The sequence below is a fragment of the Rhinoderma darwinii genome, chromosome 11, assembly GCF_050947455.1.
Source record: "Rhinoderma darwinii isolate aRhiDar2 chromosome 11, aRhiDar2.hap1, whole genome shotgun sequence".
NCBI classification, from domain to species: Eukaryota; Metazoa; Chordata; class Amphibia; order Anura; family Rhinodermatidae; genus Rhinoderma; species Rhinoderma darwinii.
The window spans coordinates 14,346,157-14,368,426 of record NC_134697.1 but is presented as its reverse complement, the minus strand read 5'-3'; the positions used below and the strand labels follow the sequence as shown (position 1 = coordinate 14,368,426).

Here is a 22,270-nt window from a genome sequence, read left to right as displayed (position 1 = left end):
CAGCTTGTAAGTGTATGAGTCAGGAGACATAGGTGCAGGCACGCCATGTAATAACTGAAGCTGGCACCTGTCCCAGGCCACCATTGTTTCTAGCAGAAAATGAAGACTACCCCCAATGGTGGCCTAGGACAGGGTCCGGCTTCAGACAGGAGGTGGCAAGGGGCATTAGGGGCCCATTAGGCTTTGGGGCCCAGTTGCAACTGCAACCTCTATAGATACGCCGCTGCACCCAGCTTCACAGAAAGAGATCTGGTAAGCCGCTGAACAGAATTTTTTTTTACAATTTTCAAAAGAGGATGACTGACTAGTGATTATTTTTACTTTTTTATATCCGGCAATACGCCCATCGTTTACTTGCAGATCAACAAACGTGAGGAGGGGCTGTATTGAAAAAAAAAGTATCTAAACACTAATGTTCATCTAGTCCATCAACTCGGACGGCGACCGAGAATAAATTAGGTGGGAAAGCATAATCGATACAACATCAAAGTTTTCCTTTTGTGTTCCCTACAGATGGATAGTCGGGGTCTGTCTCTCCTGCATAATTCTCCTGGTAGTTGTATGTAACCTGTTCGGTTTGCTTTTCGCTCCATGTGGTCATAAAGTGAGCGTGGATCCCACAGAACGGAACTGTGCATCTAATTCAGCGGGAGACTTCTTTATGGCGTAAGTAAACATAGTACAAGTGCTGAGACACTTCCCGATATGCAGCTATCAACGTTCAATCTTGGTCTTAAAGGGGTTTTCCCAACTCAGACATTAATAGCATATTTTACGCAATTTTAGTAAATGTTCCCCATTGGGCTAAGTGATAAAACCTTGCTACCTGCAGCCACCACTAGGGGGAGCTTACTGCATATGGTTTTATTATTGAGTTCAGTGTATATGCAGTGAGCTCCCTCTAGTGGTGGATGCAGATAGATTTACTTTAAAGGGTCACTATAATTTCATCCTCTCTGACGGGGTAGCGGTACAAGACGCAAGGCCTCTGCTGCAAAGCCCCTATTAATCAGAATATAAGCTATGCAGCAGAGGATTTGGGCATCACACAGTTGCCATGGTGGAGGTCCTAGCACCGAGACCTCCACTAATACTGATGGCTCGTTTCTATGACATGCCAAAAGATAGAATGATGTCCACAACGGTGGTGCCTGGGTCTGGTAATATATGGCTGCCATATCTTTTGCATTGTTGAATTAACCATGTACTTCGTATAAGTTGAACATTGCTATCTAATATTCAAGGTAAGCCTCATGAGGTTTGTACTTTCTCAAGAGACCTGAAAATAATTCACTGAATAATACACTATACTGCATGGTTCCTGCGGCCAACACTAGGAGGCAGTGTAGATCCGATACTATTTAGGACTATCCTTTATGTGAAGTGACTCTTATTTGCTTGCAGAGGAGCCGGATTCAGCTTCATTTTCGCTTGGCTTCTCATGTTGGTGACCGCGGTGCTGTTTGCTGTTGGAGGAAATGTCTACACATCCTTCTGTAAACCGTGGAGCAGTCAACAGCTGTATAAGGTGACTCTTATATTCTACTGTCTGGGCAAAGTTTCCTGAATGACGAGTGTCCTTGTAAAGTTGTTCAGAATATACAATACAGAAAATACATCGTATAACACTGGGACCAGGTGACGTCTTCGATTTCATCGTGAGATATAGTATCATGTTCAAGAATAGCCATGCCATCTAAAGAGCATATCCACCTGAAAGCTAAGTCGCTCATAAATATGTCCTTGTGTCGTCCTCTCCTGTCAAGTTCTGGAGTACTGCCTATTCCATTGATTTACATATATATAGCGAGAGTTAAAGATATATTATATTTATTATTATTATTACTTTTTTTTTTGGCCAGATTGTTGATGACAACTTCAATCTAAGCAAGGAGCTGAATATAGACCTCAATAACCTGAACCTGACTACTCTGTATAGGTAGGTAAAACACAACTTCATACACACAAATCATATGGCGTGTTAGAGTAATTAAATAAATTGTATAAATGTTATCAAAATATCTGCATTATATCCAATGAGGTGTTTTTTAACCCCTTCCCGCTATGTGACGTAATAGTCCGTCACAGGAATTGTCCTGTTAACACAAACTGACGGACTATTACGTCACAGCATTAACCGGGTACTGTGTCGGCAGACAGGTCTGCAGACACTGTTTTAAAGCAGTGATAGCTTAACGCTATCACTGCATCAAGGTCAGGACCGGAGCTAGCCTCCAATCCAGCCGATTAACCCCTTAGATGCAGCCCTCAAAACCGAGAGCTGCATCTATGGTGTTTACAAGCATGGCAACCGGAGCCCTAATAATGGCATCTTGGTCTGCCATGTACGATCGCCTATTAGGCCCCGCCCACAGATGGGATCCAATGGGCTTGCTATCGGTGAAGGACTGACAGCTCTAATGCATTGCACTACGTGGGCAGTGCAATGCATTAGAGTAAAGATCAGAGGTGCAGGACCAAGTCCCCTAGTGGACAAAAAAAAAGTTGAAAAAAGTGTACAAATAAAAGTTTAAAGTTAATAAAAACAAACACTGCCTTTTTTCCTATAATAAGCTTTTTATTATTGGAAAAAAATGAAAATGTTAAAAACCGTACACATATTTGGTATCGCCGCGTCCGTAACGACCCAAACTATAATAATATTTTAAAATAAAAAAAAACAAGAATCACAGTCGCATGTACCCCAAAATAGTACCAATAAAAACTACAACCCGTCCCGCAAAAAACAAGCCCTTATGCAGCTTTTTTGACTGAAAAATAAAGTTCTGGCTCTCAGAATATGGCGACACAGAATGTGCAGAGTGTCCAAAAGCGGATAAGATTAGGCACCATTTATCACAGCGACACTGGCCACATATGTCTGAAATATTTATTTACCGCATTATTATACCCTCTTATTATTCCCTGATGTTCTCCGCACAGATTACATTTGCCCCCACATTATAAACTGAAATACCAGCAAAACCCCAAACAGAACAACTAGCAAGCAAAATCTGCACTCAAAAAGCCAAATGGCGCTCCCTCCCTTCTGAGCCCTACAGTGTGCCCAAACAGAAGTTTACGCCCACAGATCTGGCATCGCCATACCCGGGAGAACCAGCTTGGCAGTTTATGAGATATTTGTCTTCGGTGGCACAACATATTGCGCACTAAAATGGCATATCAGCGGAAAATTGCAATTTTCACTTTGCACCATCCGCTGCACATTAATTTCTAATAGAAAAACACCTGTGGGGGCAAAATGCTCACTACACCCCTTTAAAATGCCTTAAGGGGCGTCGTTTCCAAAATAGGGGTTACTACTTGGGGGTTTGTTTTGCTATTGGACCTCAGAGCCCTGCAATTGTGAGCCAGTGCTGTGAAAATCACCAAAATGGACCTCAAATACGCATGGTGCTCTTCACTTCGGAGCTCTGTCATATGTCCAGGCAAATGTTAAATGAGGGGTGTAGTTTCTAAAATGGGGTCACTTCTTGGGGGCTTCCACTGTACTCTGGTACCTCAGGGTTTTGCAAATGCGACATGGTGCCCAAAAAACAATCCAGCAAAATCTGCATGCCAAATAGCGCTCCTGCCTTTCTGAGCCCTGCCGTGTGTCCCAACAGCAGTTTACTACCACATATGGGGTATTGCCGTACTCTGGAGAAATTGCTTTATAAATGTTGGGCGGCTTTTTCCTCTTTATCCCTAGTGAAAATGAAAAAATTCTACTTTTTAGTGGAAAACATGCTGATCTTCATTTTTAAGGCCTAATTCCAATAAATTTTGCAAAACATCAGTGGGGTCTAAATGCTTCCTATACCCCTAGATTCCTTAAAGGGAATGTGTTGCCAGCAAAACCATGTTTGTTTTTTTTTTAGTTAAACAGTTAGTGTATAGGTGATTAAACATTGTTCTAATTTTTTTTTTTTTCACGAGTCCGGAAATATTATAAATTGGATTTAATTTATAATATTTCCCAGCACTGGTCACTAGATGGAGCCATTCCCAAAATTGCAGCATTGCATGTGGTAAAGCAACCACATTGCTTTATGCTGCAAAATTGGGTAAAAATCCCTTGCTCTAGTGATCTCTCAGAATCCCCCCCTCCTTTATCCTGGCTAGTGCCAGGAGAAACGAGGGGTTTGAACGGTCTAACCTCCTACACTGTGTGTCGCCATTTTTTGAGCTAACACACAGTGTAGAAGGTTAACATACAGTAGTAAACACACTGAAACACGAACATACATAGAAATAACTTACCTGCTCCGGTCCATCCGCTCCGTCTGCTGCCGCTGCTCCATGTGCACAAGTCCGGAAGCCGCGACCGGAAGTAGTAATCTTACTGTCCGGCCGCGACTTCCGGTCCACAGGAAAATGGCGCCGGACGGCGCGCATTTCAAATTGAACTGTGTGGGAGCGGCGCATGCGCCGTTCCCACACAGCGGCGTACACGATAGTGGATGGAACGGGCCCCGGTCGCAGTCCCTATGGGACTGGAGCTGCCGTATTCCATGTCTGTATGTGTCGTTAATCGACACATACAGAAATGGAAAAAAAAATGGCAGCCCCCATAGGGAAGAAAAAGTGTAAAAATAAAAAAAAGTAACACACAAACACACAAATTAATCCAAACGTTTTTAATAAAGCTTTAACATATTAAAAAAAATATTTGGGTGACACTGTTCCTTTAAGAGGTGTAGTTTCCAAAAAAGGGTCACTTTTGGGGGGTTCCTACTGTTTTGGTCCTGCAGGCACTTTGCAAATGTGACGTGGGACCCGAAAACCATTCCAGCTAAATTACCCCTGCCGTGTGTCCAAGCAGCAGTTTATGACCACTTCTGGGGTATTGCCGTAACTGGGAGAAATTGATTTTCAAATGTTGGGGTGCTTTTTCTCCTTTATGCCTTGTAAAAATTAAAAACTTCTACATTTTATTAGAAAAAATGTAGATTTTCATTTTCACGGCCTAATTCCACTAAAGTCAGCAAAAAACCTGTGGGGTCAAAATGCTCACTATACCTCTCGATAAATTCCTTGAGGGGTGTAGTTTCCCAAATGGGGTCACACTTGGGTGGTTTCCACTGATTTGGTCCTTCGGGGGCTTTGCTAATGCACCTGAAAATCATTGCTGCAAAACTTGAGTTCAAAAAGCCAAATGGTTCTCCTTCCTTTCCGAGCCCTGCCGTGTGTCCAAACAGCAGTTTATTACCACATATGGGGTATTGCCGTAATCGGGATAAATTGCTTTTCAAATGTTGGGGTGCTTTTTCTCCTTTATGTGTTGTAAAAATAGAAAATTTCTTTGTTTTATTGGAAAAAATGTAGATTTTCATTTTCACGGCTTCATTCCATTAAATTCAGCAAAAAAAAAAATGGGGTCAAAATGCCCACTATACCCCTTGATAAATTCCTTGAGGGGTGTAGTTTGCCAAATGGTGTCTTTTTGGGGGTGTTTCCACTGTTTTGGCGTCACAAGACCTCTTTAAACCTGACATGGTGCCTAAAATATAATCTAATAAAAAGGAGGCCCCAAAATCCTCTAGGTGCTCCTTTGCTCCGGAGGTCTGTGCTTCAGTCATATCCCACATGTGGCCCTAGTGTGGTAATATTCTAAAAACTACAGAATCCGGGCAATAAATATTGAGTTGCGTTTTTCTGGGTAAACCTTCTGTTACAGAAAAAAAAAGGATTAAATATGAATTTCTGCAAAAAAAAATAAAAATTTGTACATTTCATCCCTACTTTGCTGTAATTCTTGTGCAACGCCTAAAGGGTTTATAAACTTTCTAAATGCTGTTTTGAATACTTTGAGGGGTTCAGTTTTTAAAATGGGGTGTTTTATGGGGGTTTGCATTGTATGGGTCCCTCAAAGCCACTTCACAACTGAACTCATCCCTGTAAAAATAGCCTTTTGAAATTTTCTTGAAAATGTGAGAAATTTCTGCTAAAGTTCTAAGCCTTGTAACGTCCTAGAAAAATAAAATGACGTACAAACAACGATGCCAATCTAAAGTAGACATGTGGGAAATGTTAATTAGCATTTATTTTATGTGGTATTACTATCTGTCACAAGCAGATAGATAGATTAATATTTTGAAAAATGCACATTTTTGCAGTTTTTCGCTAAATTTTGGTGTTTTTCACAATAAAATACTGAATATATCGACAAAACTTTTGTCCAATGTGTCACGAGAAAACAATCTCTGAATCGCTTGGATAGGTAAAAGCATTCCGAAGTTATTACCACATAAAGTGACACATGTCAGATTTTAAAAATGGGGCTGCGTCCTGAACGTGCAAACTAGTCCATGTCCTTAAGGGGTTAAGATTCTCTTAAAACATGACATTCCCCATCATTTGAAAACATAGGATAAAGATGACGTCATCAGGCATTCCAAACTAATGACTTCCAGATGTTCTTGAAGAGATTCAAGGAGGAACAATCTTGTTCCCATATATAGAAGTGAACATACACATTGTATTCTTGGCATCATCTGATTGGTTAATGTGTGTTAAGTGAAAGCATCAACCTATAAATAAAGGCTCCGCCCACAGCCATTTTTGATTTCTGTACATCAAACCATTGTATGTGCAATCTCTCCCGATCTATCATTTTTGTACATATGAATGAATCCAGGACAAATTCTGTTACGGAGAAAAGGAACTCCAGAGTGATGGGGATTCATTTGACAGGCGCCATAGTAAAACTCAATATAGACTCCACTCCTCACCAAGAGCTCCACCAAATCTAATACATCTTTATTAAATTTCTCCATTATTCAGATTAACGACATAAAATATCTGTTATAGGAGAGTTCTGTTTTTCTAAATTGAGAAATTATAGAATTCTGCCTGCATGTAGCCACCACTAGGGGGAGCTAACTACATAAAGTTGCAGATAGCTAGTAAAGAACTCAATGGGAGCTATATAAGGCCTTCCACACATGCGCATGTTTGGGCCGTGATATATCTGATTCGTATGTCGACCGTATTTCCCAGACCGAACACACTGCAGGGAGCCGGGCTCCTAGCATCATAGTTATCTATGACGCTAGGTGTCACTGCCTCGCTGTGGAACTACTGTCCCGTACTGAAAACATGATTACAGTACGGGACAGTTGTCCCGCAGCGAGGCAGGGACACCTAGCGTCATAGATAACTATGATACTAGGAGTCCGGCTCCCTGCAGTGTGTTCGGTCCGGGAAATGCGGCCGACGTACAGACCGTATATAACGGACCAAACACGCTTGTGTGTGAGGCTCCTAAATCTGTATGCAGTGTGCTCCCCCTAGTGGTGACTGCATGTCCATTTCTGAGGAAATCCTTTACGTGGCTTAGTTGGCAAACATTGATCTTGCAAAGGAAAATTCAATGAAAGACAAATAACGTTAGGAAAATCCTGTATGAAGACTCCTGCATGTATATCCTCTTAGCTGCTGCGCCGTTTTCTAAGCAGTGACTACAATGTGTTTGAGACTTTACTTGGCAACAAAGCCCATGGCCCAAGGGTGACAACCCCTGATATCCACAGTTTTGTAGAGATCCAGTATTGTCACTGATAAGGAAAAGAACTGCTAGTAATGCACCCTGATCCTGTATAGATCGTCACCACTCAGCTTTTCTTCTGCTCTTCTCTTGCAGTGACTGTCAGAAGGATAATTCCCTGTGGAATACACTAAATCTGAACTCGGTATACAATCTGGATGACTATCTCAATATCAGTGAGGTGAGTATAGCTGAATCCCCAGCAATTGTTACTAATAGTACTAGGCTTGGGGGACCCTTCTGTTGTCCACATGTCAACTCTTCCGGTCTGTGCTCTGGTCGTCTTTGGCTCTGTATTTGGGACATTGAGTAGCCCCATATCCCCATGTTTCATGACTTTTTGGAAGGACCATCTCAAACTCGGGCATACAAACTCCATGCAGATATTTCCTTGGATTTAATTGAACCCATGGTCCTAGTCCTACAAGGCAACAGTACTGACCACTGAGCTGCTGCCCTATTGGCACATAAGAATCTAATGTGACTCTAAATCCAATTAGTTTGCGTGCTGCCAAATGAGCGTTTTCTTCCCAGGTCAGAAAGCAGCAATTACTTTCTACATTTATAAATCTGCATGTGAGTCTATGAGGCGACAGTCATGTGCGGCCGCAGATAATGGGGTCCCCAAGCACAAGAGCATGTTTGTGTATGTTCGTGTTATACTGTGTGATTACCACTGTATCTAATCCTCCTACACTGTGCATTCGCTCAAAAAATGGCAGCGCACACAGTGTAGGAGGTTTGAACATTCAACCCCCTCCTTTCTCCTGGCACTAGCCAGGATAAAGGAGGGGGGATTGTTTGAGGACGCTAGAGCAAGTGTGTCTTCTCCAATTTTGCAGCATAAAGCAATGAGGTTGCTTTACCACATGCCAATGCTGCAATTTTGAGAATTGCTCCCTCTAGTGACCAGCACTGGGAAATGTTCTAAATTAGAATCTAATTTATAATATTTCCTGACTTGTGAAAAAATTAAAAAAATAAGAACAATGTGTAATCATTTATGTACTAACAGTTTAACAAAAAAAAAAAAAAAAAATTTCTAGCGACACATTCCCTTTTAATGACTTGATCTTCCTTCTTTCCAGTACACAGGTGACGTGAACTCAACACTAGATAACACCAATATTAATATATCGAAAATCACTTTCATGAGCCAGAGTCAGAAAGACAAAGTCACTAACATATCCACATCCGGAATAGATGCTTTAGACTTCTCCAACTTCAACCAGCAGGTATGAAAAACCTCGGCCTGGACCTAACCGCTCGGCGTATATGTTCTCCGGATGAATGGTTACCAAGTTGGATTACGGCTCGGTTCACATCTGCGTTGGAGGCCCCATTAGTAGCCTCTGTCGCAGATCCAGTCATAAATACCGGACACTATGACGAGACACTTGATGGAACCCACTAAAGTCAATAGGTTTGATCGGGCGCCGTTGCTGGCTGTTATCTGATGGATCTGAGAAGTCCATTATCTTCATTATCCTGTTCCTTTGACAGAACAGAATAACGGAAATACCGACAGATGTGAACAGAGCCTAAAAGGGTTTTCTCAAAGTAACCACCATGTCTGGTCAGTGGAGGTCTGGCCGTAGAGCCACTACTCCTTCTACTTCTGAGCAGTGTCAATCCCGACTAGATGTTATTAGTGGAAAAACTCCATGCATGGGAGATATACCGATGTTTTTGACATTTGACTTTGGTGGCAATTCAATTGAACCTACCACCCGGGCAAACCTCTTTTTGGTTTTTACTTCTGTACAGTGCTGCAGTAATTCTGAACTAGTGGGGGCAAGCGTGTCATTAAACTGCCTCCCATATAGACCCCTCTCCTATGTGATCGCGGCCAGCCATTCAGCAGAACCAAAAAGAGCAACGAACTTTCCTCCTGTCAAGGGAAGAGTCCCCTGTTTTTAGTTTTGTGGGGGACCATTCTTTTAATATCCGCAGTTGCGCCCACTAGTTCAGCTGTGGCAGGGCAAAGTACAGGCCGGCTGCTTGTTGGGTTGAGCACAGTCTTTGCAGTATATGAGTAACACATTTATTCTTATTTCAGCTATCCAAAGGCAACACCAAAACTGATCTCGCAAAATTTGCAGCCGATTTGGACATCCTGGCTACGGTAAATTATTAAATGCTGGCAGATGGCGTATTGCTGTTATATGGTGTCGGAGACTTCAAACATATATAACACTGAAGCAGCTTCTTTTTTTGGGGGGGGGGGGGCAATAACATGTAGGACAGTGGTGACCAATCGATGGCTGCCTATATGTGGCCGGGTGCCACTGTCGCTGGAGAAGTGATCTGTGACGAAGACCACATACACACGTCCGTGCAGTATTTACAGTCTATAAATACTGCACGGATTGGCCGCAGAGTGTCATCCGTAAATGCGGAAAATAGGACACGTCCTTTTTTTTTTTTTTTTTTTGCAGCTCGTTTCTACGGCCCGGACACGCACCCGTAAATATATGGGAAGGTGTCTGTGCCCGATATAAATGAATATGTAAGCATTTTATCCAAAAATCTACGGACGTGTGCATGGGGCCTTACAATGTTCTGGGTTCTCTAAGGGGCAGCAAAACCCTGGTGGCCATTTTTAAGAGGGCACTGTAGATGTTGTGGGCTCTAAATGTGCCGTGGTTGGCATGGCTCATGTTCTGCACAGGCCAACACACATGCACGATGGCATAATAATAATAAAATAATTATAATAATACTACAGGGTTTAAATGCTGCAAATCAAACATATGTATATGAGCTCTATATGTATATAAATGTCTTCCCCTTGGGCTGCATCTGAGACCCCAATACTGAAGCGGATTGACCACCACTGCTCTAGAAGAATGCAGCCAGTCCTTGTATTGACCCATAAATCAATGCATTATAATTGTGCACTGCCTGACTATGATTGCAATAGGCAACAGCACCCTAAAAAAAACAAAAACGGATAGAACTAAAAAGTTAGTAAATGGACTTTATGATGGCATGTATGTTATGTTTTTATTTAAGTAAAATGGAGAACGTTAAACTGCCCCACCCCCAAAAAAAAACAAAAAACCAATGCCACTCTTGTCCATTCGTTGTGTCAGGTATTGCAGCTCAGCTCAATTCACTTGAATGCTGTAATACCTGACACAGCCCATAAACAAGAGTGGCGCTGTTTATGGGAAAAATGATGAACCCCTTTTAAGTGCCGTATAAGACACTTTGGGAGTAAGACCCCCATAGTATATTCTACTAACACTATAGGCCTGTAGGTGCACATTTTAGGCATTGTAATTACTAGATTCCTATGACACTGAGGATGTTTGGGTTCTGTAGTATCCAGTGGGTAAACGCCTGCACAGTCCGTTTGAAGGTAAGCTAAAATACCCATCAATGGGTTACTCCAAGTTCTAGAAAACGGGACTACTTTTTTTTTTTCTTAAATTAAGAAAACACTGCCACTCTTGTCCATAGGCTTTGTCAGGTATTGCAGCACAGCCCTATCCACTCAAATGGGGATGAACTGAAATCCTGACCCAACCCCAGGACAAAAGTAAAGCAGTTTTTGCCTAATCCTGGAAGCCCTTTTAACCTCCAGTCTATGAAAAATACATAAATGCAGGCAAAATAAAATTCTAAAATGCTCTGCTGTTCATATTTTACCCTATTCCTCCCTCCTCGCGCCTTATGAACAAGGAGGGAGAGGTTGCTGGAGAAGAGATGACTACCTCATCTGCTACCGCTGACCATACTCCAGTTCCGCATCCATTGAAGTACAAGTCCTTAGAGTCCAGTGCTAATAAGGAACTGAATGTCCGGATGATGGCGGGCAGGGAGGGGTAGAGTTGTGCGGTCTAGCCCAGGAAATCCTTCCCCTTCCATTTATCGCTATAATGGCTGCCTATGGTTATTATATCCGCGTAGTCTTCGCTCTGCTGGGAGTAGTAGTTTTACTACGCGTCTGATTTATTCTTCCTCAACAGAAAAATGCGACATATGAGAATGATTTCAAGAATGAGGCCGACGCTTTACGGAACGTCCAAAATTCAATCGACACCATAATGGTCCCACAAATTGTAAGTCTATTTTACGGTTTGAAGGGCTGGATGATCTATTCTGTATTTATCTGTACATCTATGTGACTGTCATGTATACCTGATGGGTGTGCTGCTTGTATATAGTGCATATGATCTAATTGATGATAATACAGCCACCTATTGCCATGATTTCATAGGATCGGAGTGACTACTAGACATACCATACGATATTTCCTAAACTTTTTTTTTTTTTTTTTTCTTCCAGAAAAGTATTAATATAAGTATTGTCAATTTACAAGCAAAAGCAGCACAGATACCGGTAAGTTCAAGTTTCAGTTTGATACCTAGCGGGATAAATGCTTGATACGAATGACGAAAACTTAATGGCCCACATTTACTAAGTATTTTATTCAAACCGTTGGGGTGAACTGCACCCAAAACAAGTCACGCGGTAAGAATTGGGACTTTTTTCGTCACTCACCAAGTTTGAAAAGTGGACGTGTCCAAGAATACGTCGTTTAGGCCACAGAAGTGAAAAGGCACAAATTTTGGCGCAAATCTACACCTGTTCATGGCTGCCGTATATCTGTTTTTCCGACAGAGTGCAAAGTAAGCCAGATTTATTAAGACGTGCGCTTTTTTAAAATCATTTTGTCGCAAATCACTCTACCGTAAAAGACGCCAATCTTAGATATTGTGGGCCAGTCAATCATTACTATATTATTATAACATTTATGTAAAATACACACTGAGGCCTTATTCACACGAGCGTGTTTCTCCTCCGTTTTAATAACTAACCGCACACTGACCCATGCAATTCAATGGGGCTATACACACAGCCTTGTTTTGTTCACGGAGCGTGTGTATGTTGCGAAACACTCACCACCTATCCTATTCTTGTTCGTTTTAATGGGCATGTCTGGTCCGCAAAAGTCTATGGGTGCAGGAAAAAAAACTGACCACACGCAGGCGACATCCAGGAGGAGCTTGTAGCGGGGAAACGTGGATGAGCAAATCGGATGACACACGGAAACCACACTGACGCAACACGGACAGCCATAAGGATGAAAAATGGCCTGTTTTTGTGCGGACGCAAATTGGACACGCTCGTGTGAATGGGGCCTGAAGGAGAATTCCTAAGGTCTTATTCAAACAACAGGGATAATCGGCCAAGTGACTGCTTTTTTTTAATTTATTTTTTTAACCGCTGTCACATGGCTGCATTACTACAATCAATGCATATCAATGGAGCTATTCACACAGCCGTTTTTTTAATGGACTGGGAAGAAATAGGACACGTACTACTTTTTGCCCGTTTTCCCGGATCCCTCTATAGACTCAATAGACTTGAGTGATCCATGAAACCAGGTCCAGCATGGGTGCTAATCGGTCGTGGAAAATCCAGTCGTGTTGCATTGGTATCTATGGAAAGTCTTTACCTTCAGTAGTGGTGAAAAGTGGTACTGCAGATGACCAAAAACTGCAATAAAAGGTTGTTACAACCACATAAAGGAAATATATTACTCATAGGTCAATGTTAAGGTGTAGACTCACGTAATATATTTTTTACTCTCTTTGAATACAGACGTCCTTAAATGACACCATTAAAGTCATTGATGCAGCTCAGCTATTTGTGGACACCCAAGTGGTTGGCATCGTGAAGAATGTAAGTTCTGTAATATGAAAACTGCAGGATTAATATACACACTGCTGCAGTTTGAGGGTGTTTGGCTAAAATATTATGAGCAATTCCTATATATGGGAGGGGGGTCTCAGGACCCCTCTGACAAGCGGTTCTCGCTCTGGCAGACTAAAGCTGTCCATCTATTACATGGTCGGCCACCCATCCGAATGGCCCCATGTATTGCTACATATTCCCCTGGGGCCCGATATACAGCTGAATCTTCCCCTAGCAAAATCAGCGGTGTGCGAGGGGTCTCAGGAGATGGACGGCTCACATTAAATAGGGATGTCTGTGAAAAGACAACCCCATCTAACCGTCACTGCATGCTAGGAGTTGTAGTTCTACATCTACTGTAGACCACTGTGCAATTGTATTGCTTAAATGGCAATTGACCGATACAATGTACCTATGGGTTTATAATCCGAAACCATATGGCCCGTGTGCTGCTGTAAAGTCTCTGCTGTAAAGTCTCTGCTGTAAAGTCTCTGCTGTAAAGTCTCTGCTGTAAAGTCTCTGCTGTAAAGTCTCTGCTGTAAAGTCTCTGCTGTAAAGTCTCTGCTGTAACGTCGCTGCTGTAAAGTCTCTGCTGTAAAGTCTCTGCTGTAACGTCTCTGCTGTATACATGATGACTGAATATAATTTATGCATTCAATTCGTTTCTTCTTTTGTAAATTTAGGAGACCAGAAACTATCTAAATAAAATATTGGGATATTTTGAGTCATACATTGTTTGGACAAAAAATATGGTGAGTGGCGAGTAATTAGTTTTTTCCAAAACTTGTTGAAAAAATGTTTGAAAAAAATAAATAAAATTGTAGCCATTTATTTAATAAATCCTGTATCAACCTGATTCATCATATACACTTGTGTTCTTATTTTATTAGCTGACTCAAAATTTAGCTCGGTGTGGACCTCTAGCCACCGCTTTGAAATCTGCCGAGGTCATTGCCTGTCAGTATCTTGTGGACTCTTTGGTAAGAAAACTTCAAACAAATACTTAAATGTGTATAAATATTTACATCCCGATGAATCCTTCTACAAGGAAAATCATCCTGATCGCTGCAAATCTGCAGTGTCTGCCCCTTTAACAACCAGAGCCTCTATATTATAAAATATCGCAATCTTGGTTGGATCAGGGGTGAAATGACCAGTGTATGAGCATCTTAAAGCAGTTCTCTTGCGACGATATCCTTTTTCCGTATGTCCTATGAGGTCATAGACTTTATATAGGGCTGTCCCGCACTTGAGAGCCCCCTACAGGAGCTAGAATGTAGAGCTGCTTAGTAAGAGCAGGTCCCTCTCCGGCAGATCCTGGCCATTCTTTAGAGTTGCTGGCATATCGGCTGTGGGATGCTCTAGGCAAAATGTATGGCCAGATGTGGCTACCCCCAGCGATAGCTGACCGCTGAGGGTTAGAGAACTTCTATTTGAAAGGGTCTTTGAGGCGACCCCCTTTAAGGCTTCATACACACTGCAAAGCTGTACATGGAGTCTTTATGGGTTTGTATTAGAGTTGTATGTAGTCCCTGTGCCGCCGTATGGTGCCTGTGTATGGCTGTAGTGCTTCTACTGGACAAAACCTCTAATAGGCTATGTTCACACAGGGCGGGTACACAGCGTATCTGCCCAGGTGGCCGTAGGGAGTTCCAGCCAGAAAACCGCACCAAATTGTGGTGCGGTTCTTCGGCCGGAATGCCTGCTGCGGAAAACTGCACGTTTAAATAAAAAATAAAAAAATTGATACTTGCCCCCTGGCTTCCTGCAGACTGGCCTCCTGGGATGAAGTTTTATCCCATGTGACTGCTGCAGTGGTCGCATGGGATGAAACGTCACCCGAGGAGGCCGGCCTGAGCGAAGAAACACCGAATTCTGAGTAAGTAGAAGTTGTTTTTGTTTTTTTAGAGTTGCGATTTTTTTAGTTCTTTCTTTCCGCTGCAAAAATAGCAACATCTGCTATTTGTTGCGGGTTTTACCTCCCCATTGATTCCAATGGCGAAAATCCACAGCAGAAAAGAAGCAATTACGCAAATACAAGTGACATGCTAGGGAATAAAAAACGCAGCACAGGCCAATTTCTAAACGTTATTTCCGCTCCTTATTTACGCAGTGTCTGGATGAGATTTGTTCATCCACTCTGCTGCTACTGTATTATGCGGCGGATTTTACGCAACAGAATTCGTTGTGGAAAATCCACAGTATTTGCACTACGTGTGAACTTACCCATATACGGCATGAGATGGTACATCCCACGATTTATTTTTCTTGTCTATTCCGTATGCAAAAAAACCGCTGTATAAGATCAGTGAAACACCGAGCCTTGGTATGGACGTATTTAAGTTTGCCACATTCCGGGTCTGCACAACACAAATCCATAATGTGGCTGTGTCCATTGGCCCTTAGGCTTTAATTGTATAGATTAAATATTTTTTGAGTTGCTCTGGTATATTTAACCTTTTGGGAGTGAGCGGGTAGTAACTAGGGGTGCAAAATGCCCCTCTGCCCCATGTGAGGAGACTTCAAGTTCTGTTGCTGGGTGCCAGTGCATGTTTGGGGAAAAGAGTGCTAGACTAGATGGGTCTTACAGTAAGGGGTTAATTCATTTCTATGTCCCCATGCTAGGCAGGGGTGAACGTGGCAAAAAGTTTTCTGCAGTGATAATCAATCATTGTTGTTTTTTTTTTCCCAGAATGCATTCTGGTTCAGCCTGGGCTGGTGCACGATTTTCTTCATTCCCAGCATTATCCTGGCAGTGAAATTGGCAAAACACTACAGGAGGATGAAAACCTCTGATATCTACGAGTAGGTGATCATACCGATTGTCCATCGAGGTTCTGGGTTTGTGGGTTTTATTTATTGGTTGCTGCTATTTTAATTCCATTCCTTTTACCTGTGAACCTATTGTATAAATAGCGCCACTTCTATCCATTGGATGTGTCTGGTATTGCAGCTCACCCTCGATCGCTTGAACAGGGATGAGCTGCAATACCTGAAATAGCCCATGAACAAGAGTGGCGCTGTGGCAACAACTTCCATAGGTGCTGACACAGCTGATACCTAATATTCTAACCAGCTATTTCTGAGACGCCGCACAAAAGTTTTGGCAATTGGGCACTGCCCAAGGGCACAAAGCATTAGGTGGACTTTATTGCCATGCGGCCCAGATGATTTTAAGTCCACCCCTGCAGAAATATGTGGATCCTGCCACATAAGTGTTGATAATCTCATGTGTATGGGAACAAACAGTCAGTCGACGTCTCCCGTTGGGTAAATTGTTTGAAGATTAAAATGTCCGTTTCTTTTCGTGGGGAATAAGCGGTGCCCAAGGTACCTCTCCCCTATATTGAAGTGACTTTCAGGGTGTCTATGGGGGTTGGGGGTGACAGCTGTCAGCAGAGCGCTCTCCTCTCACGTGGATATAGGCAGTGATATATGTTCAGGACATTTTTATTTCGTTTTTTTTTTTTTTTTTTGCTGCTTATTGTAATATTTATTATTTCTGTTTTAACTTCTGTTAATATTTTTGTCTTGTTTCTACAGAGATCCCAATAATCACATGGAGATGTAAGTGCTACGTGTATATAATAGTATATCTGATCTATAAGGTTCATCTTATTTGGGGACGTGTTGAAATTGACACAGAACGCTCCAGATTTCACTGTGTAATTTTCTGACGATCATGTAGTTGGGGGAAAAAAATATTGGGCATCTAAACTGTCGAATTTCTGAGACGTCATAGTCTGAGGACTGAGACCCCCACCTGTCGCAAAAACGAAGCAGCAGAAACGCTCAGGTGAACACTGAGCCGCTTAGTTTCTTATTGGCTTTTCTTAGAAAGCCCAGCGAGCGGTGTACAGGCTCATAGACTTTCTATTGAGCCCGTACACTAGTACTTGCTCCGCTTTCCGAGAAAGCCGGTCAGCGCTTCTGCCGATTTTTGTTTTAGCTATCAGTGGAGGTCTTGGCGCTCAGACTCCCACCGATCAAAACTTCTGACATGCCACTGTGACATGTCTAAAGTTTTTGGAAAGTTTAGTTACCCTTTAAAGTGTGAGTGGTTGCAGAAGATGCTATTTTCCATCACACCACTAGAGGGCGATCTGCACACAGTTCTCCAATACGGCATTGCAGGGGTTAGCAACCTTTGGCACTCCAGCTGCTGTAAGGGTATATTCACACGGCAGCGTCCGTAACGGCCGAAATTACTGGGCTGTTTCCAGGAGAAAACAGCCCCGTCATTTCTGCCGTAACGGCATGTGCAGGCGCTTGAACGCCGCGTCCATTACGGACGTAACTGGAGCTGGTTTTCCATGGAGTCCATGGAAAACTGCTCCATTTATGTCTGAAGAAGTGACATGACACTTCTTTGGCGCGGGCGTCTATTTACGCGCCGTTTTTTGACAGCGACGCGTAAATATACAACTCGTGTGAACAGACAAACGTCATCCCATTGCTTTCAATGGGCAGATGTTTGTCAACGCTTTCAAGCCGTAATTTCGGACGTAATTCGGGGGTTAAAACGCCCGACTTACGTCCGTAAATAGGCCGTGTGAACATACCATTAAACTACAAATCCCAGCAGGCTCTCACCTGCCAAAGGCTTTAAAGGTGTTTTCCACGATCGGACAACTGATGACCTATCCATCGGATAGGTCATCAGTATATGATTGGTGTGGGTCCGACACCCGGACCCCGTGCTGATCAGCTTCACCGGTTGCCTCCGGGCACTGGACGTCCATACCTGAAGCAGATGGCTCCGGTCATGGAATAGCGGCCGAGCTGCAGTATTCAAGTGAATAGGAGCAGAGCTGCCGCTATGCAGTAGTTGGGGCCATCTGCTTCCGGCTCCAACTACTTCATACTGTTCAAAACATCCGGTGCACGGAGGCAGCTGAACGGTTTGGGATCTGGGTGTCTGACCTGCGCCGATCATAAGCTGATGACCTTTCTGACTTTGCAGCATTTATCAGTTTTTCTTTGGTTAGATCTAAGTGACTGGATTCTAAATATTTAAAGGGGTTGTCCAGGATTTAAAAAAAAAAAAAAAGTCTCCCCCCTCCCCCAGGAACAACGCTTATCTTGTCCATGGGTTGTGTTCGTTATTGCAGCCTAGCCCTATTCACTTTAATAGAGATTATCTGCAATACCAGACACAACCCATGGACTAGAATGGAGTCGTTTCTAGGAAAAAATAAAGAGATGAAAGTAATTTTACTTGCGAAGCTGATTTATTTTTTGACTGTGTTTCTTAGATCTACATGAACTATTCTGTAGTAATTATGTTATATTCCCCAGAGACGTTGACACTACGGCACCCAATCACTGAATATGAATGTTTCAGGATGGGCTCCTTTCAAATTTAAGACCTCTACAAGTTTGTTTAATAGATATGAGCATCAGCAACCCTATAGAAAAACCGCTGACCTGGTGGTCGGAATCTGTTACTCATTATCTTGACCTGTAACAGTGCACTGCTTCATGTCTCCTGTAGGAGTGCTGCAGGGGCATCGAACACTTGCTGCCTGGTTCCTTTGCAGATTACAGCAGCGCATCTCTGGACAGAGGTGTAACTTAAAGAGTCTCTGTCACCACATTATAAGTGCCCTATCTCCTATATAAGGAGATCGGCGCTGTAATTTAGGTGACCGTAATGCTTTTTATTTAAAAAAACGATCTATTTTCACAACGTTAGGAGTGATTTTGGTTTATGCTAATGAGCTTTCTTAATGCCCAAGTGGGCGTACTTTTACTTTCGACCAAGTGGGCGTTGTACAGAGGAGTGTATGACGCTGACCAATCAGCATCATGCACTCCTCTCCATTCATTTACACTGCACTAGCGATATAGTTATATCACTATGTGCAGCCTCATACACAAGCCCTAACATTACTACAGTGTCCTGATAATGAATACACATGACCATCCAGCCTGGACGTCATGTGTACTCAGAATCCTGACACTTCTGACTCTTTTCTCTGAGATTCCGGCAAGTGAAACCAAATCTCGTTTAGCTCCGTAATCTCGCGAGATTTGGTTTCACTTGCCGGAATCTCACAAAAAAAGATTCAGAAGTGTCAGGATTCTGAGATTCCGGCAAGTGAAACCAAATCTCGCGAGATTACGGAGCTAAACGAGATTTGGTTTCACTTGCCGGAATCTCAGAGAAAAGAGTCAGAAGTATCAGGATTCTGAGAACACATGACGTCCAGGCTGGATGGTCATGTGTATTCATTATCAGGACACTGTAGTAATGTTAGGGCTTGTGTATGAGGCTGCACATAGTGATATAACTATATCGCTAGTGCAGTGTAAATGAATGGAGAGGAGTGTATGATGCTGATTAATCAGCGTCATGCACTCCTCTGTACAACGCCATGGACGTAATCTGCTCGTGTGAATCCAGCCTAATAATGAAAAGGGATAGTCCACATCAAACAACCCATTTAAAGGCTATGGCCGCCGTGCAGTGCCAATCCTGGCAGTCTCCATACCCTCCACTCTCCCCCTGAATATGAATCTAAGCTCAATTCTACTCAAATAAAAAAAAATCATAATTGTGCTGGGATTGGCTGTTTTTCTCTTCACATACATGCAATAAAAATAGCCGTCTAACGCTGCATAACACACTATCAGAGCGTGTGTGTGTGCGCGCGTGTGTGTGTGTGTGTGTATATATATATATATATATATATAATTTTCCCTCCTGCAGACACTCATTACCACCACTAGGAGGCAGGATGAGTTACCATAGAGGACGGTAGGAGCCACAAGGGAAATTCCACTGTTTGGTACACTGACAAACCTGTTTCAGCCTGAAATCCCCTGTCTTGTATTATAATTAGATTATTTGGAGCCAGCAGTTTCGCCCCGGCCTGGCAGAGAATGCAGCGATCACTTATGTCTCAAGACGTGATCTCTGGACTCCTCGTGATTAATGTTTGGAGCACTTAAAGGGGTATTTCCATCTCGGACACTAATGGCATAGCCACAGAATCTTATGATGTGCCCATATAGGCTTGAGTGGGGGGTCTGTGAGCTGGGTCCATATTAATCCCCTCCCAAAAAATAACTGGCGCTCTGTAATGTGCCCAATCCCCACCAATGCTGCTCGGAAGTTGCCTAAATATCTATCTAAAATTTAGATGGGCAGGTCCTTCAGGACGCCACGGCCTGCATTTATGATTCAGTTTCTAACTTTTTTTTATTTAAAAAGTTTCCTCTAAGATTTGCACCAAAATTTGCGATATCTGTCTACTCAAAGAAAACGCGGGAGAAAAATGGGTGCGGACAAGCTGCAAACGTACATTTAGTCTCCAGTATGAAAGACAAAGGTTTTTTTTTTTTAAAAAACTGCAAATTAGTGGCACAATGTACCTTCGCTTCTGATCCGCTTTCATCGGAAAGCCAAGCTAGCGGTATACGGACTCCGATACTTTCTATTGGGCCGTACACTGCTCCGAGGAAAGACCATCAGAAACAATGAAGCATTGACTCACCCGAATGCTCCTGCCGCTTCATTTCCGTGATCTATGGGGGTCTCAATGCTCGGACCCCGACCAATCAAAATTTCTGACATGTCACGATGACTGACACTGGGTTATGCCTAGTGCAGGGCCTGAGGGGGTGGGGCATGAACACCTCAGGCCCTGCACTAGGCATAACACAAAGACAATTCCTGTGTCATGCTCCGCCCCCTCAGGCCCTGCATTAGGCATAACCGTTTTGCTTGGAGTTCTCCTTTTTAAGATTAGGACTGGACTTTTTTGTCTTATAAAAGCCAAGGCAAACTTCTCTTGTTATGGCTACCGGAAACGTCATTTTATTAGAAGAGATTACATGAATAATTACAATCGTGTATTCCTCCTTGCAGGACGTCCACATCCCAGCAGTTCCTAATCCCTCGAGTTACTGCAAAATCGTGAAGAGCCACCAACAGTGATGAACCGCAGAGGACATTACACGGCACTATCCAATATGGCGCCCGGCCTCCATGATGGTGTTGCCCTCCTGGAGACTTTTTGTGTTTTTCTTCTTGAGAGGACGTATTTATTGATGAAATTGTATTTATTTTCCAATCCTATTACTTTGATACACTGGATGTGATGAATTGTATTGTGGGTGAGATGAACCCAAAAACGTGAAAAAAAAAAAAAGTGATTTCTTTGTGGGGTGGAGGGTTCCCCCTGGTTTGTTGTGTGTTTTATAGATGTACAGAATAGAGCGCAGAGCTGTACGAGCCGCCAATGAAAGTAGATTCTGCTGACGGAGGATCAGGCAGCGACTGTGACCTGTGAGTTCTGATTTTTATACCGAGATGTAAAGTATTTTTTCTCTATTTTGCTTTTGAAATGAGATCATTATTTTTTTTAGAACATGATTTTAAGTTTATTTGCAAATGTGGTCTGGATAAAGCTCATCGTTTGCAAACCGTGTGTCCCGCCATTATATGTGTCCTTCTCCCTCACTCAGTGTGTGACGTGTATTTGTAACAGCACCTTAGTTTTATCTATTAATTTAGGTCATAAAATGTCAGCCTTTCTGGGCAAAATAAATTTGTATGTCTTCAGATAACCGTACCAATCTGTGTCGTTCACATCTGTGCCAGGGTCCCATTCCGTCGGAACGTGACCCTGACTTACACAACAGGAACCAAAGGTTTCCGTTTCCATCATCCTGGATTTCAATGCTGACTGATCCGGTGCCAATGTTTCCGTTTGTCTCCGTTGTGCAAGGGTTCCGTCATTTTGACCAAATTAATAGCGTAGTCGACGGAAACCATTGGGAGCGGATCCGTCACCATTGAAATCCATGGTGATGGAAACTGAAACTAGTGCAGATGTGAACGAAGCCTAAAATACCGTAGACCTGAATTCCGAGCAAAAAAACCTTAAAGGGACACACCAGCCAAAACTGATAATGCCCTATGCTTTGTGCACGACCTGTGGGGGCGGTGCATGACACAAGAATTCTATTTTTGGTGTACCGCCTCCTCAGGCTTAAAAAGTTGCGCCT

The 22,270-nt window shown here is 42.8% G+C and overlaps 1 protein-coding gene across 4 annotated transcripts in view; it reads left to right on the top strand.

The window, feature by feature from the left end:
* LOC142664081 (prominin-1-A-like) overlaps positions 1-22,270 on the top strand; it is a 100,477-nt gene extending 78,207 nt beyond the window's left edge. For all 4 annotated transcript variants that reach the window (XM_075843013.1, XM_075843011.1, XM_075843012.1 and 1 more), the window contains 14 exons: positions 514-666; positions 1,405-1,528; positions 1,863-1,939; positions 7,646-7,730; positions 8,638-8,784; positions 9,609-9,674; positions 11,524-11,616; positions 11,843-11,896; positions 13,163-13,243; positions 13,939-14,007; positions 14,146-14,235; positions 15,948-16,060; positions 16,799-16,822; positions 21,129-22,270. In XM_075843013.1, coding sequence (XP_075699128.1) covers positions 514-666; positions 1,405-1,528; positions 1,863-1,939; positions 7,646-7,730; positions 8,638-8,784; positions 9,609-9,674; positions 11,524-11,616; positions 11,843-11,896; positions 13,163-13,243; positions 13,939-14,007; positions 14,146-14,235; positions 15,948-16,060; positions 16,799-16,822; positions 21,129-21,180 — 1,228 coding nt within the window. In that variant the 3' untranslated portion in view covers positions 21,181-22,270. The remainder of the gene's footprint in view (positions 1-513; positions 667-1,404; positions 1,529-1,862; positions 1,940-7,645; positions 7,731-8,637; positions 8,785-9,608; positions 9,675-11,523; positions 11,617-11,842; positions 11,897-13,162; positions 13,244-13,938; positions 14,008-14,145; positions 14,236-15,947; positions 16,061-16,798; positions 16,823-21,128) is intronic.